The following is a 19,788-nucleotide window of genomic DNA, read 5'->3' as shown; positions in this document are numbered from 1 at the left end:
TTTTTTTGTTTGGATCGACATTCTGATATTGATCATTTTATTATTATTATTATCATTTCATTCTTAAAAATCATTAGATTTTACATATTAATTCATTGGTTTGTTTGTTCCCTTTGCAAATGAATAAACAATTAAAAAACTATTTATTGTTATGCTTCCATTTTTAACATTTCAATTTCTTTGATTATATCATCTAATTTTTCGATTTTACTTAGCTGATTCTTTTCAAGCTGTTTACCTTCTTCTTGTATTTTTTTCAATTGTTCAATTTGTTGTAATTTTCTTTGCAAATTTTTCAATTTCTTTTCCTTTATCGCTTGTGGATCTTTAGCTGCTACCGGTTGTGATTGTCTATTCAACGATTTAATCGATGGTTTTGGTGGTGGTGGCTTGCTTAATTTTGAGGGTTCGGATTGTTTGTTTCGCAAACTTGGTGGAACATATTTATGGACTGGTTCTTCACAGAGAATTTTACCCTTGACACCTGCTTGCAGTTTAGGTTCCTCAAATCGGCCAACAGGATCGAATGGGAAAATTCGATGAAGTTGAATTTTGCTTTCATCAGAACCATCTTGTTGATGGATCTGTGAACCAAGATGATTCCAAACTTTGAAACCATTTGCTACTTTTAATCGATCATAATGAGTGGCAGTTATCATATGAAGACCATCGGCTAGCCAACTATAACAAGTTGTATCAACAGCTTTGAAATTTGAAATCAATGATCGTGCTTTTATATTCCAAACATAAACATTTCCAGAAAGATTTCCGAAACCAGTAAGAGCCAATAATGTACCAAATGGATTTACAAGAATACCGTTGACGGGTAATTCACCGAATGAAAACATTGGTTCAGCACGATTAGAATACCAAGTAACCAGAGCAGGCATTTTACCCTGAATGACAATGAATCCATCATTATTAGGTAACCATTCAGCAGCTGAAACAGCACCCTCTTTTTTACCAACAATGGTCGATGTTTCACCACGAAGATCCATAAAATGTAGCATAGTTTCCCCATAATAACTTTGACCACTTGAATCATAATCGGTTGAAGTCATGGCCAAAATTGCATCGCCTAACCATTGAAAAATAAATTGTTATTAATGATTAAAATAATGAAGTTTGTCGACAAAATCAAACCTTTCGAATTCCATTTAATATCTACTGTATCGACTTTGTAGAAACTTTTCGAAACAATAACATTATCTATATGCGGATAACCATGTATTCGTATCATACTTGGTGAACCTTTTTGGCCTTTTATGTAAATGGCAACATAACTGCAGCCTGCTTTGTCCGTTACAAAGCCATATGTAGTCAATTTTGGTTGTGAGATTTTTTGCACACAATGACTGAAATCATTATTTTCGAAAAATAGAATTTCCGATCCACAAAGACGATGGGCGATGGATTCATCGGTTGACCATTGAAGTAGTTCACGCTTTTTGATTGTCCATTCTATATCAATTGGAAATTTTATTCAAAATTTCATGAAAGAAAAATAGAAGCAATAAACAATACCATGAATTAATTGACCATTTTTTGTCAGATCAAATACTTTTAAATTAGGCGATGGATTTTGTTGAGCGAATGGAGTAAACAACATAATCATTGACGATTTGGGTGAGAATTCTGCATGTTTAACATTTTCATTCATTAATTCCAATATTGGTTTATCAAGTTGATCATGTGTAAAAACACATACACGATCTTTGAATATGATAGCCAAATATTTACAATCCGGTGATGGCAATACATTCAATGGTTTTTGATCACCATTATCTAAAGTCTTCAATAATTCAACCGTTTCATTTGGACCACCTGTCGACCAAACATGTAGGCCATTAGAATCGTGTACAATAAATTTAGCCATTTGTCAAATTAATTGGTCAGATTAGGATAGAAATATGATTTGATAAATATCACAATATATTTTAGTGAAAAGAAAAGCTAATTATATGGAACTAAATGTTCCAAATTAACCGAATCGAAATTGACAATCCATTCTGGCACAATTAGGAAAAAATCTGTTAATTATTTACAGATAATTAGAAGAAAAACGAAATAGAAAACTTGCCAGCCACTTGATCGATCAAAATTCGATAAAATCGGATGATGACGAAGCATGCATGCAAGCATGTGTTCGAAATTATCATTCATAAAGTACGTTTCGTATTCGATATATCGTATTCGAGCGCGAAATATTCGTTCATTTCTGAGTTCGGTCTCATGAGGTCAACAAGTTACTATTTTGCCAAAAATAAACTGAAATTTGAAGACATTTATCTGAAAATTATTATTTTCAAAAAACATTCTTAATTTGTCATCAGAACATTGAACAATATGAATACTGATTATCGACGAAATCATAAATTATCTCGAACATTTGGCCAAGTAATCGATATTAATCGTATTGATCGTCATTCAATTAATAATGATTCGATTAAACAAACAAATCTTAAACAATCGATTGTTATCAACAACAACAATGACAAAAATAATGATGCTAATGATATTGGCAAAATGTTTAAAACATTAAAAAATGGACGAACTTTGAATCAAAATAATGATCAAGAAAATGAGCAACATGTGAAAATTAAAAAATCATCAAATGTTAATCAAAAACGAAAATCATCGACCATAACCGAAACATCTATTACTGATAATGTTGATAATGATGATAACGCTGATAATGTTGACGATAAATCCGAAACAATATTAAAATCCAAAATGATAAAATGGATGACCATGCCGACTCAAGAATTTGAAAATAATGATAAAGATCGTTACCATTATCATATGATTCAATTACGTACAACATATCAAACATTAATGGAAATGGATAAAAAATGTAAACAATTACAATCAAAGATTAAGGATATTCGTAATGAAAATAAACAATTGGAAATAATTAAAGATGAAATTGATGAAATTTATGGCAATATCCTTTTGGATGAATGAATAAATAATTAATGCAATCCACATTCGAATCTTTTCCATTTCTTTTTATTGTGATCTCTCACTTTTTTTGATTCGATTTTATGTTTTTTTTAAATCTTGTAATTGATAAATGTTTAAATAAAATCAGAGAATAGATAGAAAAAAAATTATTCTTTTTTTTCCTGATATCACGTGATATGTGCAATTCCAATACAATGTTTTAGGGCAGCGGTAAGCGTTAATGTTAAAGCCGAATGGCTGGCTTTAATACTGGCTCAAATGTAAGAAGAAGGTAAAATAATTGAAATCCGGTTCGTATGCGTATTGTATGTCTCTTATACACGTTGAATACACTGATCCGAGTTGATAGCGAGTTTCTTTTTTTTGGTTTGCTTTTGCTCATTTCATTTTTCGCTTAAAAGCATTGCTTGAAGTGTTTACGGTTAAATTTTCTGACATAATTTCCAACTACAAATCAATGATAAATATTTTTTGCAATAAATTCATCACATTAATCTTTTTTTTTTTACTTATGATTAAACAATGATGGATGAAGAAATTTTAATTTCGAAAACAAACGAACAACTACAATTATCGGATTCATCGACAACAAAAAGAAAAAAACATAAAAAATCAAAATTAAATCATAATGAAGCTAATAATGATAGCGATATTACAGAAACGAATAATATTAAAATTGAAGATGAAGATGAAATGTCATTGATGATGATGATGATTGCCGATAATAATAATGGTATTGAGCCAGATATAGTTGAATTGTCAAATGATTCTGTCATTAATGGTAAGTATTCTTTTTTATTTTTGTCAAACTGTTCCGATCGAATGATTGATTTAAACTATATTTCAGATGATTTTGATAGTCGTTGGTCTACAAAAGATTTAAAAACTTTATTGGAAAATATCAAAAAATGTTTACCACAAAATGATCAGACAAAATATTCGACAACATTGGAAAAGACAATCGATTGGAATCAAATAAAATTCGGTAATCATGATGCAAATGAATGTAAAGAATGTGCTGTGAATATTATGAATCGATTAAGAAAATATCGAACATTATCCGAAATGCTTGTCGATGCTGTTGAATGGACCGATAAACGTCAATTAAATCATCCTGATCGTCCTAAAAAACCATGTTCCTTATTTTTACGATATTTTTTAGAAAAACGTCCTAAACTACAAGCACAATATCCAGACAAATCAGTTGCCGAATTGGCAAAATTAATGTCACCGAAATTTGCAAAATTATCCGAGAAAAAACGAGCAAAATATCGTCGCGAATATGAAGAAGATCTTATTAAATATCGTGAACAAATGATAATATTTCGATCAAAACATCCGGAAGTATTTTCACAACGTATGCGTACTGGCGAAAAAATCGGACCGGATAAACCGCGCACACCATTTCAATTATTTCGATTATCTCGAATGAAAAAAATACCACCAGATACGGATGAAGATGCAAAAACTATACAGGATCGTATACGTGAACAATGGAATAATATAAGTGATAAAAAACATTATAAATTTATTAAAAAATCACTTAAAGATCAAGAAAGATATAATAATGAATTGGAAGAATTTATGGCCGCTAATCCAACATATACAGCACCATCAATATCGAAATCATTATTAACAAAAAATGAACAAGAATTACGACGTCGTTATCAGGGAATGCCAGCAAGACCACCAAATTCAGGTTATATGTTATTTTCACAGATAATGCTCAAAGAATTTAAAGATGTTCCTTCCAAAGAAAAAATGGTACTTGTTGCTAAACGATGGAAAGAAATGACACAAGAAGAACGAGCAAAATATAAAGAAGATGCACAAAATATGATGAGTGAATATATAAGAAAATTTGATGATTATGTTCATACATTGCCTGATGAAGAGAAAAAACAATTATTAATTGAACAAGGACATTTTAAATTTCCAAGTGAAAAAAATTATTTTTCATTGGGTAAACAATTTATGCCAACATCATCGATTTTAGCATTGACCAAAGAATTACGACAAAAATCAGCCGCTATTGATCAGGCAGCTATGGTTGCATATCAGATGAATGAAATGCATCGTTTAAAACCATTATTTCCGGATAAATCAAAAACAGAATTAATGGAAATAATTAATGGACAATGGTCATCGATGCCAGCTTCGGAAAAATCTGAATATCTTGAAATTGCTGAATCGATGCAAGATTTTTTACCAACGAAAACAAAAAAATCACCAACAAATACAACCAATAAAAAAGAATCATCATCAACAACAACAACAAAAGAAATAAAATTTAAAGATTATAAAGAATCAGAATTTTATCAGAAAACTGGTCTACGTAAACCACGTCGTTGTGGTTTTACAGCATTTTGTAGTCAAATACTTTCAACAATGAAAGATAAAACAACACAAGAACGAATGCGTTTTGCATCGGAAAAATGGAAAACAATGTCAGCGGATGAAAAACAACATTATCTTGATCGACAATCAAATAAATGTGAATTATTTGAAAAATTATTCAATCGTTTTAAAAGGGTTTGTAGATTTTTTTAAAAAAAAACCTATGAAAAATTATTTTTAAAAAAAAATTTTTCTCCAAAAATTTTATAGAATGGAAAATTACCAACAAAAGAAGAGATAAAAGAATTTGAAATGAATGAAATTCAATCAACGACAACAATTGATGAAAATGAAATTGAAAACAATCAAACTGAAACGACAACAAAGAAAACAAAATCAAAAAAGGCGAAAAAAAGAAAATTATCGAATAACGATGATGATGATGATGATTGTAAATCAGAACCAATAGAATCAGATATGATGATGATCACTGATCAAACATCATCATCATTATCACCACCACCACCACCACCGTTATCACCATTGAAATCACCGACAAAAATATTATCATCATCGCCATCAGTGACTACAACTATAGAAAAAATTAACGATCGATCAACAACAACAACAAATCAACATCGACAAAAATTTTCACCAAAAAAATCTAAAAAAAAATTTGCCAATTGTTTATATGATGATTCATCACAATCATCATCATCAGCCAGTGAAAATGATGATGATGAATTATCTGAATAATAATTGGAATTTAAATTCTCATTTACGAAAAATATTTACGAAATTGTATTTTTTTTTATAATTCAATTAAAGAGTAAAAAAAAATAAAAACTTCTTTTTGTTTTGGTTATTGTAATGAATGACGATCGAAAAGATATTCACCAATTCCATTACCACAACGTTTAAGATTTGTAATATAATCAGATAATTTTCGAATATCTTCAACCTGTTCATCAAGATAATGTGATTCAATAAAATCGGCAAAATGTGGATCATTATGTTTAGATGCTAAACCATGCAGATCTAATAATGATTGATTGATTGTTTTTTTCAATTCAATCGAAACATTCATTGCTTCTAATCCGGATGAACAGGTTTGTTGTAATGGTTTTCGTATATCATCCAAAATGATACGGCCACCACGTTGATTCTGTAATTTCATAAATTGTTCAGCATTTTTACGTTCTTTCAATGAAGATTCAATGAAAAAATTTTCAAATCCATATAATGCTACATCATCACGATTAAAATAATTGGCCATCTGTTGAAATATATAGGATGCACGCAATTCTATTCAATGGATTAATCAATTAATCAAAATATTGATAGGATTTTCAAAAAAAAAGAAAAACAAAATTTTCGACTTACGAAGATTGATCAATTTATTAATACCATTTTCACAATCAGTATGAAAATTCATTCGAATTTGTGATTGATTCATGATTGATTGATGTTTTTTTTTTCGTTCGACCAAAAAAAAAATTGGAATGTCCTTCAATGCTTGAATACTGAAGCTCTGGTGGTGAAATGAAAAAAAAAATTCAATGTTTAAATGCCAAAGTTTTTATAGTTTGTACACTCAAATGAATGATAAAAACAATTGATGAAGATGATGATAATGATGATGAGTAGGAAAAAAATCTGCTGTCCTTATCTGGTGTTTGCTTTGCCGTTAACAATCGTAATTGTGTCTTGACAGTTTTTTTGCTTATCTTGTTGCTATATCGTTTGATCAGCAAATTTAATAAATTTAAAAACAAACAAAAATTTAAAGATTTCTTTTTTCGGCGCGAAACAAAAACAAAAATGGTCAACAAACAAAAAATTCGAATAAAATCCATTTATTATATAAATATTATTATTAAAAAAAATATCGATTGTTTTCACTATCGATTCGAATCATTTCCGATGCTTAAAAATCTTTTAAGAATTTTTAGCTGTTCATCACGTTGATTATTTTCATTCGATTCGGATAAATCACGAATTACCGGATATTGTTTACGACGATGTTTAATATGAATTCGTTGTTGTCGTGGTCGTCGTCGTTGTTGATGATTTTTTCGTTTTGACAACAATGATGATGATGATGATTCAATTTTTCTTGTTGGCCTTTCTGGTATTCGACCCAATTTTTTACAGATAAGTAAAAAACATTCACGTTCCCAATGACTTGAAAACTTTACAATCAATTTATTACTATTTAATTGTATGATCATATTGAATTTAATAATCAATGATTGTTTTGATAATTTTCGTATACTATTTATTATTTTCCAATGATAATGTAATTTTCGACCATCACAATCAATATTTATCATAAGACTTTGTATTGTTGGCCATAATTGTATCCATGATGATAATTGTAATGATTTTACCTGAAAATATGGAAAACATTTATGAATAAATGAACGATATTGTTTATTTTTCATTGATTGACGAATAAAACGATGTTGTTGTCGTCGTGGATTCAGATAACGTTTACCAACAATTCTTAAAAGATCAATGGCCGTACGTAATATTGATGGCATTATTGATTTGAACAATAATAATAAAAACCGATAGAAAATAAAAATGGTGAAAAAAAACAATTGAAAAAATAATAATAATAATAAAATGTCAACGATCATCAATCAATCAATCATTGCTCATTTTGAAATCGAAAACAAATCGAAAAATTTTCCTCTTTTATAATGCGAATTCTTTTTTTTCACTTTTGTTTTCAAAGTGAAAATAAATCAACCCAAAAATGATGATGATCATCAAAGTTCACGAAATTGTTCATCAACGATTATTGAACGTAACAAAAATTAACAACAACAACAAAACAAAACAAAAGAAACATTTCAAATAATAACTCAAGTTCAACTACCGAATTGAATTGAATTGGTTATTGCGATTCAATTAAACCACCATCATTTATGATTAAATCGTAAGAAAACTTTACTGAATTTTTTTCATTTATGCTTACCATTTCTATTACGAAAAATTCCTGTGTAGGAAGGTAAATAACAAGGGCGTAATTATAAATGATAGTTTTTGTTTTTTGTTTTTCTTTACTTATTACCAAATTTATATTCAAGTTTGTTTATCCTTGTTGTTGTTGTTGTTGTTATTGATCGAATCGAATAAACCATGATCAAAATGATGAATCGGAATTGAATGTTTGGATTGAAAAGAGACTAAAAGAGGTAAATGAAAGAAGGATTTTGCATCAATATTATCGATAATTTTTTATTAATTCTAAATACAATAATTCAATTTCTGAGTAACATCATTTGAATAATGATGTTGGAATCTTCAGTATCATTTTAAAATAAACAAGTTTATACGATTCGTTTATGATTATCATCATCATGGGACGATCAACAAAAATTATTCTCGAACAAACATGAAACACATTTGAATTGTATTATTTTTCTGCAAATGAAAATTCTATAATCATCAATTTTTACGTATTGATGATTGCACGTTTGTTTAATGATGATGATGATGATGTTGTTGATGATAATGATAATGATTTTCCTCATTTTTTTTCCAAATTTTATGATTCATTGGAAAAAATTGATTATTTATAGCCAACATTGATCATTTACGATGATGATCAAATAGCACAAACAAACAAACAAAAAAGAGTTTCGTTGAAAAAAAAATTGTTAATTATTATCTGGAATTGTAAAATCGATTCATTTTTTTCAGTTAAAAACTAAAATTTCAGAGAAAAAAATAATGTGTACAGTTGTAGTTTTCTACAAACAAAAAAAACTATGTCATTAATTAAATAATCAAATTCCAACATTTTCTATATATCTAATAAGGAAAGGAAAATGAAATTCGAATGTTATGTTATGTTTTTTCGAATCTTTGAACGAGCAGCAAAAAAATTCGAACATTGTTATGTTTTCGAAACTTGTGAATTTCAATTTTTTTTTTTTGATTCAATCAATCTTTATCATCATTAATATCAATTTTGATCGATTGATCGATCGTTGATGACAATGACCATCATTTAACATTAACGAAAATAAAAATTTTCGGTAAGTTCAATTGCATGCAATTATTTTCTATTAATAAAATTTCTAAATTAATCAATTTTCTTCTTAAATGTTTATTTTTCTTTTCTTTTCTTTTTTTTTCTCCGCTATTTATTTAGATTTTCATTATCATCATCGATGTGAATTGATAGAATAAATAGAGAAAAATGGAATGATTTTCATTATCTAATCATCATTTTAATGTTGCTAATTATATATATTCATCACATGTTTAAATACAAACAAACCGAACAAACCAACCAGCAATCAATCCTGATCATCATCAGACTAAATAAAAGGAAATATTTTTTTTTTTTGATTAGAATGACCAATTTTTAATTTTCAATTTTCAAAAAAAAGTTTTCCGTCAATGTTTTTGCAGGGAAATTTCTTCTTTCTTTTTTTTTGAAAAAAAATTCGAAGGTTTGGCTTGTTTTTTATCCGCGGATATGATAATCTCCTTATCGAATGGTCAAATTTTGCTTTGCTTTGCAAAAAAAAAAAGAAAAATTCATTGATTTTTATTACTTTCTAAATTTTCACTTTCATTTGAAATTGATTAGAATTTCAGCATCAACTTTTCAGATATTTTTTCAATTAATTCAACATTGCCATTAAAACACATCAAAGTTTTTTGTCAAATTGAAATTGAAATTAAATTTAATTACCTAATCATCAATTAACAACAACAACAATTGAACAATGAATTTTGGCAACATGTTTGATATTTTTTTGTTGTTGTTGTTGTGAATTTTTCAAAAGTTTCAATTGCGTGCATCAAAGAATGATTCTTATTCTGTTATTCTGTTGTTTGAAATCTCATGTGAATTAAATTCCGATAATAACAAACAACAACAACAACAATGAGAATAACAAAAACGATTCTTTTAAAATTTGAAATTTTTTTATATAAAAAAAAAGTAAATTACAAAGTAATGTTTTGTAAATATTTTTTCTATTACTTTAACCATCATCAATGGACTAATCAATCGACCAAAACATACAATGCATTCGTATGCAACGAAATAACAACGTAAGTGCTTTTTCGTAATAAGAAAAATTTGTTTTGAATCCTTCGATTCATTCATGAAAAAAAAATATTGTAATTACGTTGTAATTGAATTATAGGAAACAATTGGTTAAATTTTTTTTAAACAAAGTTTTTCTTGTTTTTAAAAGAAAATACATTATTTGGAAATGTTCCAAGTTAAAATTGAAAACAAAAAAAAACATCATTAGTTTGTCACTAGATAGGATAATGTTTTCTCCAAAAAAAAACATTCGCCTTTCCACAGAATGTAGATGTGCGTTTTTTTTTCGTTAGAAACTAGAATCATTTTTTGACAATCTTTTTCCTTTATACAACATTGAAATGTGGAAACCTGATGATTTTCAAATTTGTTGTTGTTTTTACTTGAAAATTTATGTTTTTATTTTCTTAATTTGTTTTCAAGAGTTTTTTTCACGGTTGTTCGTTGTTGGCAAATATACACAGTTGGTGGTTGTTGTTTTAAATTGTAAATCTCCTTGAAGAATTTTTTTTAATTCTAGTTTTTTTCTCCTATTAGAAGTTGTCGTCAATTAACCTTGATCATCTTTTATCACTTGGTTGGTTGATTTGGTTTGATTTGAGTTGGTTTGGTCATATCGGTTTTACTTTGATATCTTCTATGATCTTGAAAGAAAAAATCAGAGCAAAAGAAGAAGTTCTGGGAAATTTTTGGTTTTGTTACTTTTAGTTTTGCGCATTATATATATTCAATTTTAAAATGTTGCAAGCAGCAAACACAAAATTGACAGTAAAATCAGACATCAACAACAACAACAACAAAACCCGTTCATCAAACACTTGAAATAAAGATGATCAGCAGGTGAAAAAAAACAGCAGAATTTTCTGTTTGCTATGCTAATTGCTTATTAATTCGTTTGTAAAAAATGGTCATTTTTTTTCTCTCGAAATTACCTTAATCAACCTTTCAAGTTGATGTTAATGATTTCCCAGGAAATTTTTTTTTAAAATTTCATTTGAAAATAAAGTGAAAGAGAAATGGTTGACCTCGAAAAAAGCAAACATAATTAATTATGAGATTTTTTTTTATAATGAAATAATAACAAACAAATAAAAAAAACAAGAAATAAATATTCTATCCGATAGAATTATCGAATAGGTTTTCTATTTTCTTGTTTGAATTCGAAACAGAAATGAAAATTAATGAAGAAATGGTTAAATCAATCTTGATTTTCTTGATCCTTTTTTTTCAATTCTGGTTTTTCCTGTATGTACATTTTTTTCTTTTCTCAACAAGTATAAACTCCAATAGGAAAAATGTTTGTTTTTTCTTCTTGTTGTTGCATTGATTAATTACCTAATGGAATAATGATGTGATGAAAATGAAAAAATCAAATAATTGAATTCCACCAAATACCACTATAGACAGACAAATTCTGATTCTGTCTGAATTTCGACAGAATTCAATTATTCAAAAAAAAATAAAAGAGAAAAGTAAAATTTCGAAACTAGAAAATAATAAATTGAAAAGAATTAATATAGGTAACAGGGGGATGAAAAAAAAAGAAATTCTTATTATTTCAATTAGAATTGTTAATGATCCGATTTTTTTTTTTTTTTTTTTTTTTGTTAGAATTTCCATTGCGGAAATTCCTTATTTTTGTTTGGAAAAAAGCTTCAACAATGATGGTAACAAAATCTTTGTCAAAAATTTCATCATCGACAATAATAGTAGACAAAAAAAATATGTCAATATTTTATGGGGGAAGATGGCCAAACAATGGTCAATACGGAATATAAAAATTTTATCATTTTTTTTTTTTTTTTGAATTCCTGTTTGATTCCTTGTTTTTTCTTCTATTTCGTATTCGAAATTCACACAACACAAAAAATATTCGATTAGAAAAAAAACGAAGAATATTTTTATGTGGGGGAAAAAAATAAATATTGATGACGATTTTGATTTGAACCAAAAAAAAAATTCTGAATAACTTGGACATAGCGAAAATGATGAAGAATTTTGTGAAGAAAATAAAAAATAAAAAATTCAAAAGAACTAAAATGATAAAAATGGGTTGTTGAACGAAGATTTCCATTCGAAAACAAAAACAAAACAGAATCCATGCTGCTGTCATGTATAATACGCCTGACCAGATAATATAATGAAGAAGACAATGAACCAAGATTTTTTTCTTCGTTCATTTCAAATTAAAAATATGAGAATTGGGTATGATAGGAATATCATTAAACTATACCGACAACAACATCCAACATTTTTTATGACCGCCACCACTACCACTATTGCTATATAGAATATTGAATCTATCTACAGAAAAGAAAAAATCATCTTTAAATTGAATCATCTTTAAAAAGAAAAGGATCCTAGCTTGCGCTTTGTCTATATTCGCGAAGCAAGCTTGTTTTTTTTTCAGTTGTTTGTTGCTGTCAATTATTTCATTGAAAAAAGCAAGTTTTGTTGTTGTTGTTGTTGTTAGTGAAGATCCTATTTCAAAACATTACCGACAGACTTTAAACCAAAACCAAACAAATAAAAAGACAAGCATGCTTCTTTTTTTTTGTTTCGGCCAAAAAACCTGGAATAATCGTTCATTCAAATCCATTCAAACATACATTCAGTGTACATGCTCAACAATAACAAAAAAAAACATCATTAGATAATACCGCCATGCCATGCTATGGATATCGTACATCAGACATGCCTTCCAATTTTTATTCATATCATCATCAATGGTTGATAGTTGATCATTGATCAGTGGGTTGAATAACAAACCAAACCAATGTTCTTTTAATATATAAAAAAAAAAATCCAGTTTTCATTCTTCAATCAGTGAAAGATGTAGAAAAAGAAAGTGAATGTAGTGAGAGTTGAAAAAAAACCTTAACTTTATAAATTGAATAACAAGCAACAAATCTTTTATTTTTTCGTTTTAATCATCATCATTTCATTTCATTTCATTTCAACTACTATTACTAAATGTAAAGAAATAGAGATTCTGTGTATGTAAAATTATTCAATGTGCATGTGATGGCAATGAATTTTTTTTTTTTTTTTTTTTTTTTTTGACAATTTGAAAAGTTCAATGCTGGTCATTGTTGTTTTTTTTTTCTTCTCTCTTTGCTATTCAATGATCATCCACACACACACACAACAGTGAAAGTGAAAATTTATTACATCAAATAATTTTTGTTGCATCATTATCAACAGTTTTTTAAGAATTTTTTGAAAGCATTTTTATTTTTTTGCTGTGACCAATTTGAATTATTAAAAAAAAAATTACTTCAGGTAGGTGTTTATATTTATTTATTGATTGTTTTTTTTAAAAAAATATTTGTTTTTTAAAATGAAAACAAATATTCAAATGGCCATAGGCTGATTGAAATTATATTTGATTTTGACATTTGAAACCAAGTGAAAAAAAACAGTATTCAAAAATTGTTCACTTTGGTTATTCTTTTTCTGTGTGTTCTAAGGGTGGTGGTGGTGGTGTGTAAATTTAAAAATTTTTGAAAATTTTATAGATTGAATGAAAAAATAAGAATTTCCAGATGTTTCCACAAAAATTCTGAATTTTTTTTCAACATTATGGCTTTATTTTTACCTTGTTAGCTGAAAATAGTTGTTGCTTTCTTCGTCGATTTTGTTTTGTTTTGTTGTTAATTATAATGATATAAAAATACAGTGAAATTTTAGTTTGAATTTTAAATTCCATTCCAGATCTATGAATTACAAGCATAAAGATAAGCGATCCATTTTGATTAGTTTTGTCAAAAAAAAAGAAAGAAGAAAGAAAAAATTCAAATTAAATGACTAACTCTTTTGTTTTTTTTTTTTTTTGGATTCGTCGAATGAATCAATTTGAGAATTTCAATGCTTGGTGTGTGTAACCTTCAAAACTTTAGTTTAGTTTTGTTTTTGTTTTTTGTCGTTCATGGTTCTTTCTTTCTTTCTTTCTAAAATTTACATTCATTTTGTTTTTCCAACATTTTTCATTCTGTCTTCTTATTTTTTTGGAGGATGCGAAGGAAACAAAAATGTTTTATAACTTTGTTGTTGTTCACTTGATCCAAGACACACACACACACACACACAAAACATAATGATGGTTTGTTTTTGTTCAATGTTTAGGTAACAGAATGTTGATGATGATTGGTTCAAGGTTTTTTTATGTTTCTTCGCATGCTGTATTTTTTTCTTTTTCTTTGTTTAGTTATTATATTCATCCACATTACAATTCCAAAATTAGTTTTTTTTGGTGGTTTGGATGAATGAATAAAATAAAAAATGAAACCAATTATGTGTACGTTCTATATATTTATATTGGGGGGTGTATGAAGCACGTGTCTTCTTTTTCGCTTTTGCTTTTTCACGTGATTTGTTTTTCTTTTCTTTTCTTTTTTAATTTTTGATTTCAATTTCGTTTTTTTTTCATTTGTTTAGATTCCATTGAGGATATTGATTTGAAGAAAAAAAACAATTTTCGAAAAAAAAATCATCAAATATTGTTTTACAGAAATTTGAACTTTTTCAAAAAAAAAATTTTTTTTCATCACATTATTGATCCGTGTTTTTCATCTTCATTTTACATTGTTCGAATATAAAGACCATTAATTTTTATGGAGCCATCAATTTCTACATTGTTTTTTTTAAATAATCATTTTTTGATGTGAAATTTTTGTTTGTTTTTTTTTGAAATTTCAAGTTTTTGTGTGTTTGTGTTCCAGAATATAGTGGATACTGAAAATTATCAAAAAATTTTTTCATGAAAAAATAAAAAATAAAAAAAATCCATATCATATCATATCCAAACATGACAACAATGGCAATATTAAAAGACAAACATCCACATCATTGCTATTTGTTGAGGAAATTATTATTTTTATTATCATCATATAATTATGGTGGTTCACATCGAGGAAAAATTCCACGATCAACGTCATCAACAACAACAACAACAGCAACAACAACAACAAAATTATACATTCGATTTCATCCGATATCCATATTTATATTATTATTATTATCATTATCAACATTAACCGATGGCCATCAATCGATTGAAACATTATCATCATCATCATCAACAACAGAAGCAACATCATCATTACCAACAACAACATTGATGATGAACATAAGTAATGATGATACAATCATTACAACTACTGAATTATTATTAGATGATGATAATAATAATAATAATAATGTTGATGTTGATGATGATGATGAAAATCAGATTATTCCGAAAACAGAAGCAATAATAGCAACAACAACATTTAAAAATATTATTCCAAATTTGTCCACAGTCGATGATAATAATCATAATAATAATGATTTATTGCCATTAGCAACGATGACATCAACAGCCGCATCAACAACAACAACAACATTGAAATCAAATCAAATTTTCAATCAATCATCAATCATTGTTAATGATAATAATGTCAATATTGATTGTTTTCAATTTGATCAAATTGTTGAAAAATATCCGCTTAATCAGAGTAAGTTTTCATTTTTAATATTTTAATTTCCTTGTGATTTATTTTTAATTCAAAATGAATTTTTTTCTTTTAATCTATCTTTTTTCCGTTATGTCATTTATGAATTTGTCGTTATATTAAAAAAAAATATTCCTAATCAAATTATTGCATAGTTTGTCATGAAAATATCGAAATTGATGGACGTTATTTTAATAAACATTTATCATTTATCAAAGAAAATAATGGATTGCCAAATAATTTAACAAAATTAATAAGCCAATATGAACATTGCCATATTATTTCCGGTTTCGTTTCATTACGACATTTTTATTTTAATCAAAATGATTCATTATTAATTAATCTAGTCTTTCCGAATCTTGAATTTATTCGAGATTTTTTACTTATACATAATTTTCGTTCAATTAATGATGATTTGAATGTAAATATAACATTGGGACATATATTTCCACGTTTAAAACGTATTTATGGATATCGTCGTATTGATAATATTGCTTTAACTATATCGAATTTTTGGACAAGTGATCATATTTCAATTGATTCATTACAACAAGTATGTGGTACGGTTAAAATACTTGAATCACGGCCATATTTTCGTCATTCATCAACATATTGGCATCTAGTGGATAGATATCGTAATCGAAAATTATTCACCAAAATGGCTAGATTTCAATCGAATTATTTAATACCCATACGAACAATCAATGATGATGAAAATGGATCAAATATTATTGGTTTCGATTCGCGATTACGATTCGATAATATTATATCGACAATAAAACGTCGTATTTATCCTATATTACATGCATCAATCTATGAAATTGATCCAACATTTTATTCATTCGTTGAAACTGGTGATCGGAGATCAACATTTTTCTGTAATATATCATCAAGAATAGTTATATTATCCGATTTAGATTATTCGGATAAACAATTTCTATTTCCTTATCATACGAATTCATTTGATCAGAAAAATTTTCCTTATTGGAAAACGAATAATTTATATGAAAGTTTTAAAAATGAATCGCATATTCATCCAGCACATTTTCTCTATAATCGTCGTTTGGATAATATCGATATCTGTCGTTTACATAATATTTATTATGATGATAATTATAATAATGATAAACATCAATCAATGATGATAACAAATGAAACATATCCATTTCAATTTGAACATTTTTATGTTATAAAATTAGAATTCTGTGTTGATCGACGTCATGAAAAATGTATTGTACATCAACATTATATATTTAATCCAAAATATGATGATTTTGAACAAATATTATTCAAAATTCAACATGAAATGAATGGAAATTGGATTCTCAAAACCATAATAATTATAATTTCAATATTAACTTTATCCATTATTGGATTATTTATCTGTTGTCAACGTCAAATTCGATTATATCGTTTATTTGGATTAAAATCATTTGTTAATATGGATGTTATATCAGTGAATCCAGATTATGGTAATATGTCCAATAATAATCATCATACAGATCATTCAAATCATTTTTGGTCGACAACATTTCATTATGGACCACAGCAGCCATTATCATCATCATCATCATCATCGATCATAACGAATGATAATATTACATGTGAAATTAATCGTCAATCATTGAAATTAAATCCACAAAAAACGCTTGGTAAAGGTGAATTTGGTATCGTTTATGAAGGTTTATTATTATTAGATCATGATCTTGGTTGTTCATATCATCGTTTGGCTGGATCAAAAACGTTAGAAGAAGAATCGTCAGAAAATTCTATATCATCATGTACATGTATGACTCAATCAAATCCAAATAATGATAATATACCATCGATTCGTGTTGCCATTAAACAATTAAAAGATAATGGTTTTACCGGTAGTGGTGCGATAATAAATAAGGAAAAATTTATTCAGGAAGCAAAATTTATGAAAACTTTTAATTCAAATTTTTTGGTAAAATTATTGGGTGTTTCAACTGCTGTCGAACCGATTCTTGTAGTAATGGAATATATGGAACATAATGATTTAAAACGATTTTTACGACAACGATATCAGGATTATTTAAAAAGTCGAAATAATGATCTTTTACCATCGTTTGATCAATTGGCTCGTATGGCCATTCAAATTGCTGATGGTATGCATTATTTACATTCAAAAAGAGTTATACATCGTGATCTGGCTGCACGTAATTGTATGGTTGCAGCTGATTTAACTGTAAAAATTGGTGATTTTGGTCTTACACGTGATCTTTATGAAAAAGATTATTATCGGTATGTTTTATTTTTATTTTTTTTTTGTTTGTTCATCGTTATTCTTTTTGTTATTTTTTATTTGTTATTAAAAGTTTATCCGAAGAAACACCAATGCCATTACGTTGGATGGCACCGGAATCTATACGAAATCAGGTTTTCACACCATATTCTGATGTATGGTCATATGGTGTAGTATTATGGGAGATAATGTCTTTTGGTGAACAACCTTATCATGGTCGATCGGATATGGAAGTGAAAAAACTATTGTCAAATAATGGTCGACTTTCAAGACCGTTATATTATTTTGAACCATTGTAGGTTGAATTTTTATTTTTTTATTTTTTCAATTTAAAAAATATTTAAATTATCTAAAATTATCAATTTTTTTCATATAGATGGGAAATCGCTAAACTTTGTTGGTGCAAACGACCAACACAGCGACCATGTTTTGGTGAAATAATTGAAATGCTTTATCCACATTTATCAACCAATCGTGATCAATTCGATAATCTATCATATTATGTATCTAGTCGTATGGGAAGCTATGTTAAATACTCAACATTTGGCCTTATGATCAATCATTGTTTTTCATGTGTATGGAATTTGTGTTCATCAAATAAATCACCTTCATCAAAGAATCGTCAATCGTCAATGTTTACATCGACTTCGGCTGCATCAGCATCCATATCACAACCATTATTGAATCAGAATCAAAATCAGCAACAACAACAAAGACGTGATACAAATTCATCACAACAATCCACTTCAACTATAATTGATTGTGGTTGTTCGAAATTGCCATTACGATTTCAGAAAAAGAAACCATTATTATTATCATCATCACCATTCAAACGTTTACATAGACAATTTTCAACATGTTCTTCATCAACAAACGCAACAACAGCAACGACAACAACAACAAATAATGTAGATCAAATGATAATGATGAATATGGTTTATCCATCACCAACATCAACATCATCACAACTACAATTACCACCACCATCATCATTGATTACATGTTCATCACAAACTTTACAATCTCATCCACCTTTATCTAATATATGGAATAATCATCCAATACCAAATTTACCATCATCTGTTACTATTCCTTATGGATCATGGATTCAAATGAATTCAAATAATCATTCCAATTTTTTTCCATTAATGGCTCAACAACATTATAATCATCATCATCATCATCCACAACAACAACAGTATTCAAGTATGGAAAGTTTACCTAGCTCATCTATAACCGATACACAAACAGATATAACAACATTAACATCATCTGGTCATCATCATTATCCACATCCATATAATCAATTATTATTCCATAATCATCAATATCCACAACAGCAACAATTACTAGTGGATGATAATTGTAATTATGAAATTATGTCGGCCGGTGGTGCGATTAGTTGTACTATGAATGCTGAGGCTGCTGTTACTGCTGATGATAATGATGATGATGATGATGATGTCATTTCAAAAGAAAATCCCGAAATATCATCTACAATGCCTTTGATTTAAATATTTTTTCTAATTTTTATTTTTTTATATATTCTATTTTTTAAAAATGATTTTTCAAAAATCGCCAAAAACAAATACACAGAATATTCAATGTTCTTTATATATATTTTTTTTAAAAAATATCTTTGTTTTTTATTA

General features: G+C 27.6%; 5 protein-coding genes across 5 annotated transcripts; 3 read left to right on the top strand and 2 right to left on the bottom strand.

The window, feature by feature from the left end:
* Positions 1-124: 124 nt before the first annotated feature.
* Positions 125-2,085, bottom strand: eIF2A (eukaryotic translation initiation factor 2A). Its single transcript, XM_027338551.2, has 3 exons — positions 1,525-2,085; positions 1,144-1,461; positions 125-1,078 (listed from the first exon to the last, which is right to left on the bottom strand). The coding sequence occupies exons 1-3, from the start codon at positions 1,874-1,876 to the stop codon at positions 150-152; spliced, it is 1,599 nt and encodes a 532-aa protein (XP_027194352.1). The 5' UTR covers positions 1,877-2,085; the 3' UTR covers positions 125-149.
* Positions 2,086-2,190: 105 nt separating this feature from the next.
* On the top strand, positions 2,191-3,129 carry LOC113789064 (uncharacterized). The gene has a single exon (XM_027338552.2). It carries the CDS (start codon positions 2,347-2,349, stop codon positions 2,962-2,964), a length of 618 nt encoding a protein of 205 aa, XP_027194353.2. The 5' UTR covers positions 2,191-2,346; the 3' UTR covers positions 2,965-3,129.
* A 181-nt stretch (positions 3,130-3,310) lies between these two features.
* On the top strand, positions 3,311-6,900 carry LOC113789062 (nucleolar transcription factor 1-A-like). Its single transcript, XM_027338549.2, has 3 exons — positions 3,311-3,745; positions 3,812-5,496; positions 5,572-6,900. The coding sequence occupies exons 1-3, from the start codon at positions 3,487-3,489 to the stop codon at positions 6,055-6,057; spliced, it is 2,430 nt and encodes an 809-aa protein (XP_027194350.2). The 5' UTR covers positions 3,311-3,486; the 3' UTR covers positions 6,058-6,900.
* LOC113789065 (ferritin, heavy subunit-like) lies at positions 6,079-6,822 on the bottom strand. Its single transcript, XM_027338553.2, has 2 exons — positions 6,685-6,822; positions 6,079-6,606 (listed from the first exon to the last, which is right to left on the bottom strand). Exons 1-2 carry the CDS (start codon positions 6,755-6,757, stop codon positions 6,164-6,166), a joined length of 516 nt encoding a protein of 171 aa, XP_027194354.1. The 5' UTR covers positions 6,758-6,822; the 3' UTR covers positions 6,079-6,163.
* Positions 6,901-14,869: 7,969 nt separating the features above from the next.
* Positions 14,870-19,752, top strand: LOC113788925 (uncharacterized). Its single transcript, XM_027338391.2, has 4 exons — positions 14,870-15,873; positions 16,026-18,135; positions 18,210-18,431; positions 18,513-19,752. The coding sequence occupies exons 1-4, from the start codon at positions 15,186-15,188 to the stop codon at positions 19,648-19,650; spliced, it is 4,158 nt and encodes a 1,385-aa protein (XP_027194192.2). The 5' UTR covers positions 14,870-15,185; the 3' UTR covers positions 19,651-19,752.
* The last annotated feature ends 36 nt before the right edge of the window (positions 19,753-19,788 follow it).

Source organism: Dermatophagoides pteronyssinus, unplaced genomic scaffold, assembly GCF_027571235.1.
Source record: "Dermatophagoides pteronyssinus isolate colony J.1.1.1.1 unplaced genomic scaffold, Derpt_VIB-CSIC_2022.12 sq0008, whole genome shotgun sequence".
NCBI lineage: Eukaryota > Metazoa > Arthropoda > Arachnida > Sarcoptiformes > Pyroglyphidae > Dermatophagoides > Dermatophagoides pteronyssinus.
The sequence above is the reverse complement of the archived record's forward strand: the minus strand, read 5'-3'. Positions and strand labels throughout refer to the sequence as shown.

What these genes read in the sequence shown, in the direction of transcription:
- eIF2A (XM_027338551.2), bottom strand. Translation starts at nt 1,876, where the DNA reads ATGGCTAAATTTATTGTACACGATTCTAATGGCCTACATGTTTGGTCG. An exon ending in AAATGGTCAATTAATTCATG is followed by an intron (nt 1,462 to 1,524) that starts GTATTGTTTATT and finishes CAATTGATATAG; the next exon opens with AATGGACAATCAAAAAGCGT. An exon ending in TATTAAATGGAATTCGAAAG is followed by an intron (nt 1,079 to 1,143) that starts GTTTGATTTTGT and finishes TTCAATGGTTAG; the next exon opens with GCGATGCAATTTTGGCCATG.
- LOC113789062 (XM_027338549.2), top strand. Translation starts at nt 3,487, where the DNA reads ATGATGGATGAAGAAATTTTAATTTCGAAAACAAACGAACAACTACAA. An exon ending in AAATGATTCTGTCATTAATG is followed by an intron (nt 3,746 to 3,811) that starts GTAAGTATTCTT and finishes ACTATATTTCAG; the next exon opens with ATGATTTTGATAGTCGTTGG. An exon ending in TATTCAATCGTTTTAAAAGG is followed by an intron (nt 5,497 to 5,571) that starts GTTTGTAGATTT and finishes AAAATTTTATAG; the next exon opens with AATGGAAAATTACCAACAAA.
- LOC113789065 (XM_027338553.2), bottom strand. Translation starts at nt 6,757, where the DNA reads ATGAATCAATCACAAATTCGAATGAATTTTCATACTGATTGTGAAAAT. An exon ending in TAATAAATTGATCAATCTTC is followed by an intron (nt 6,607 to 6,684) that starts GTAAGTCGAAAA and finishes TCCATTGAATAG; the next exon opens with AATTGCGTGCATCCTATATA.
- LOC113788925 (XM_027338391.2), top strand. Translation starts at nt 15,186, where the DNA reads ATGACAACAATGGCAATATTAAAAGACAAACATCCACATCATTGCTAT. An exon ending in AAAATATCCGCTTAATCAGA is followed by an intron (nt 15,874 to 16,025) that starts GTAAGTTTTCAT and finishes ATTATTGCATAG; the next exon opens with TTTGTCATGAAAATATCGAA. An exon ending in TTATATTATTTTGAACCATT is followed by an intron (nt 18,432 to 18,512) that starts GTAGGTTGAATT and finishes TTTTTCATATAG; the next exon opens with ATGGGAAATCGCTAAACTTT.
- LOC113789064 (XM_027338552.2), top strand. Translation starts at nt 2,347, where the DNA reads ATGAATACTGATTATCGACGAAATCATAAATTATCTCGAACATTTGGC.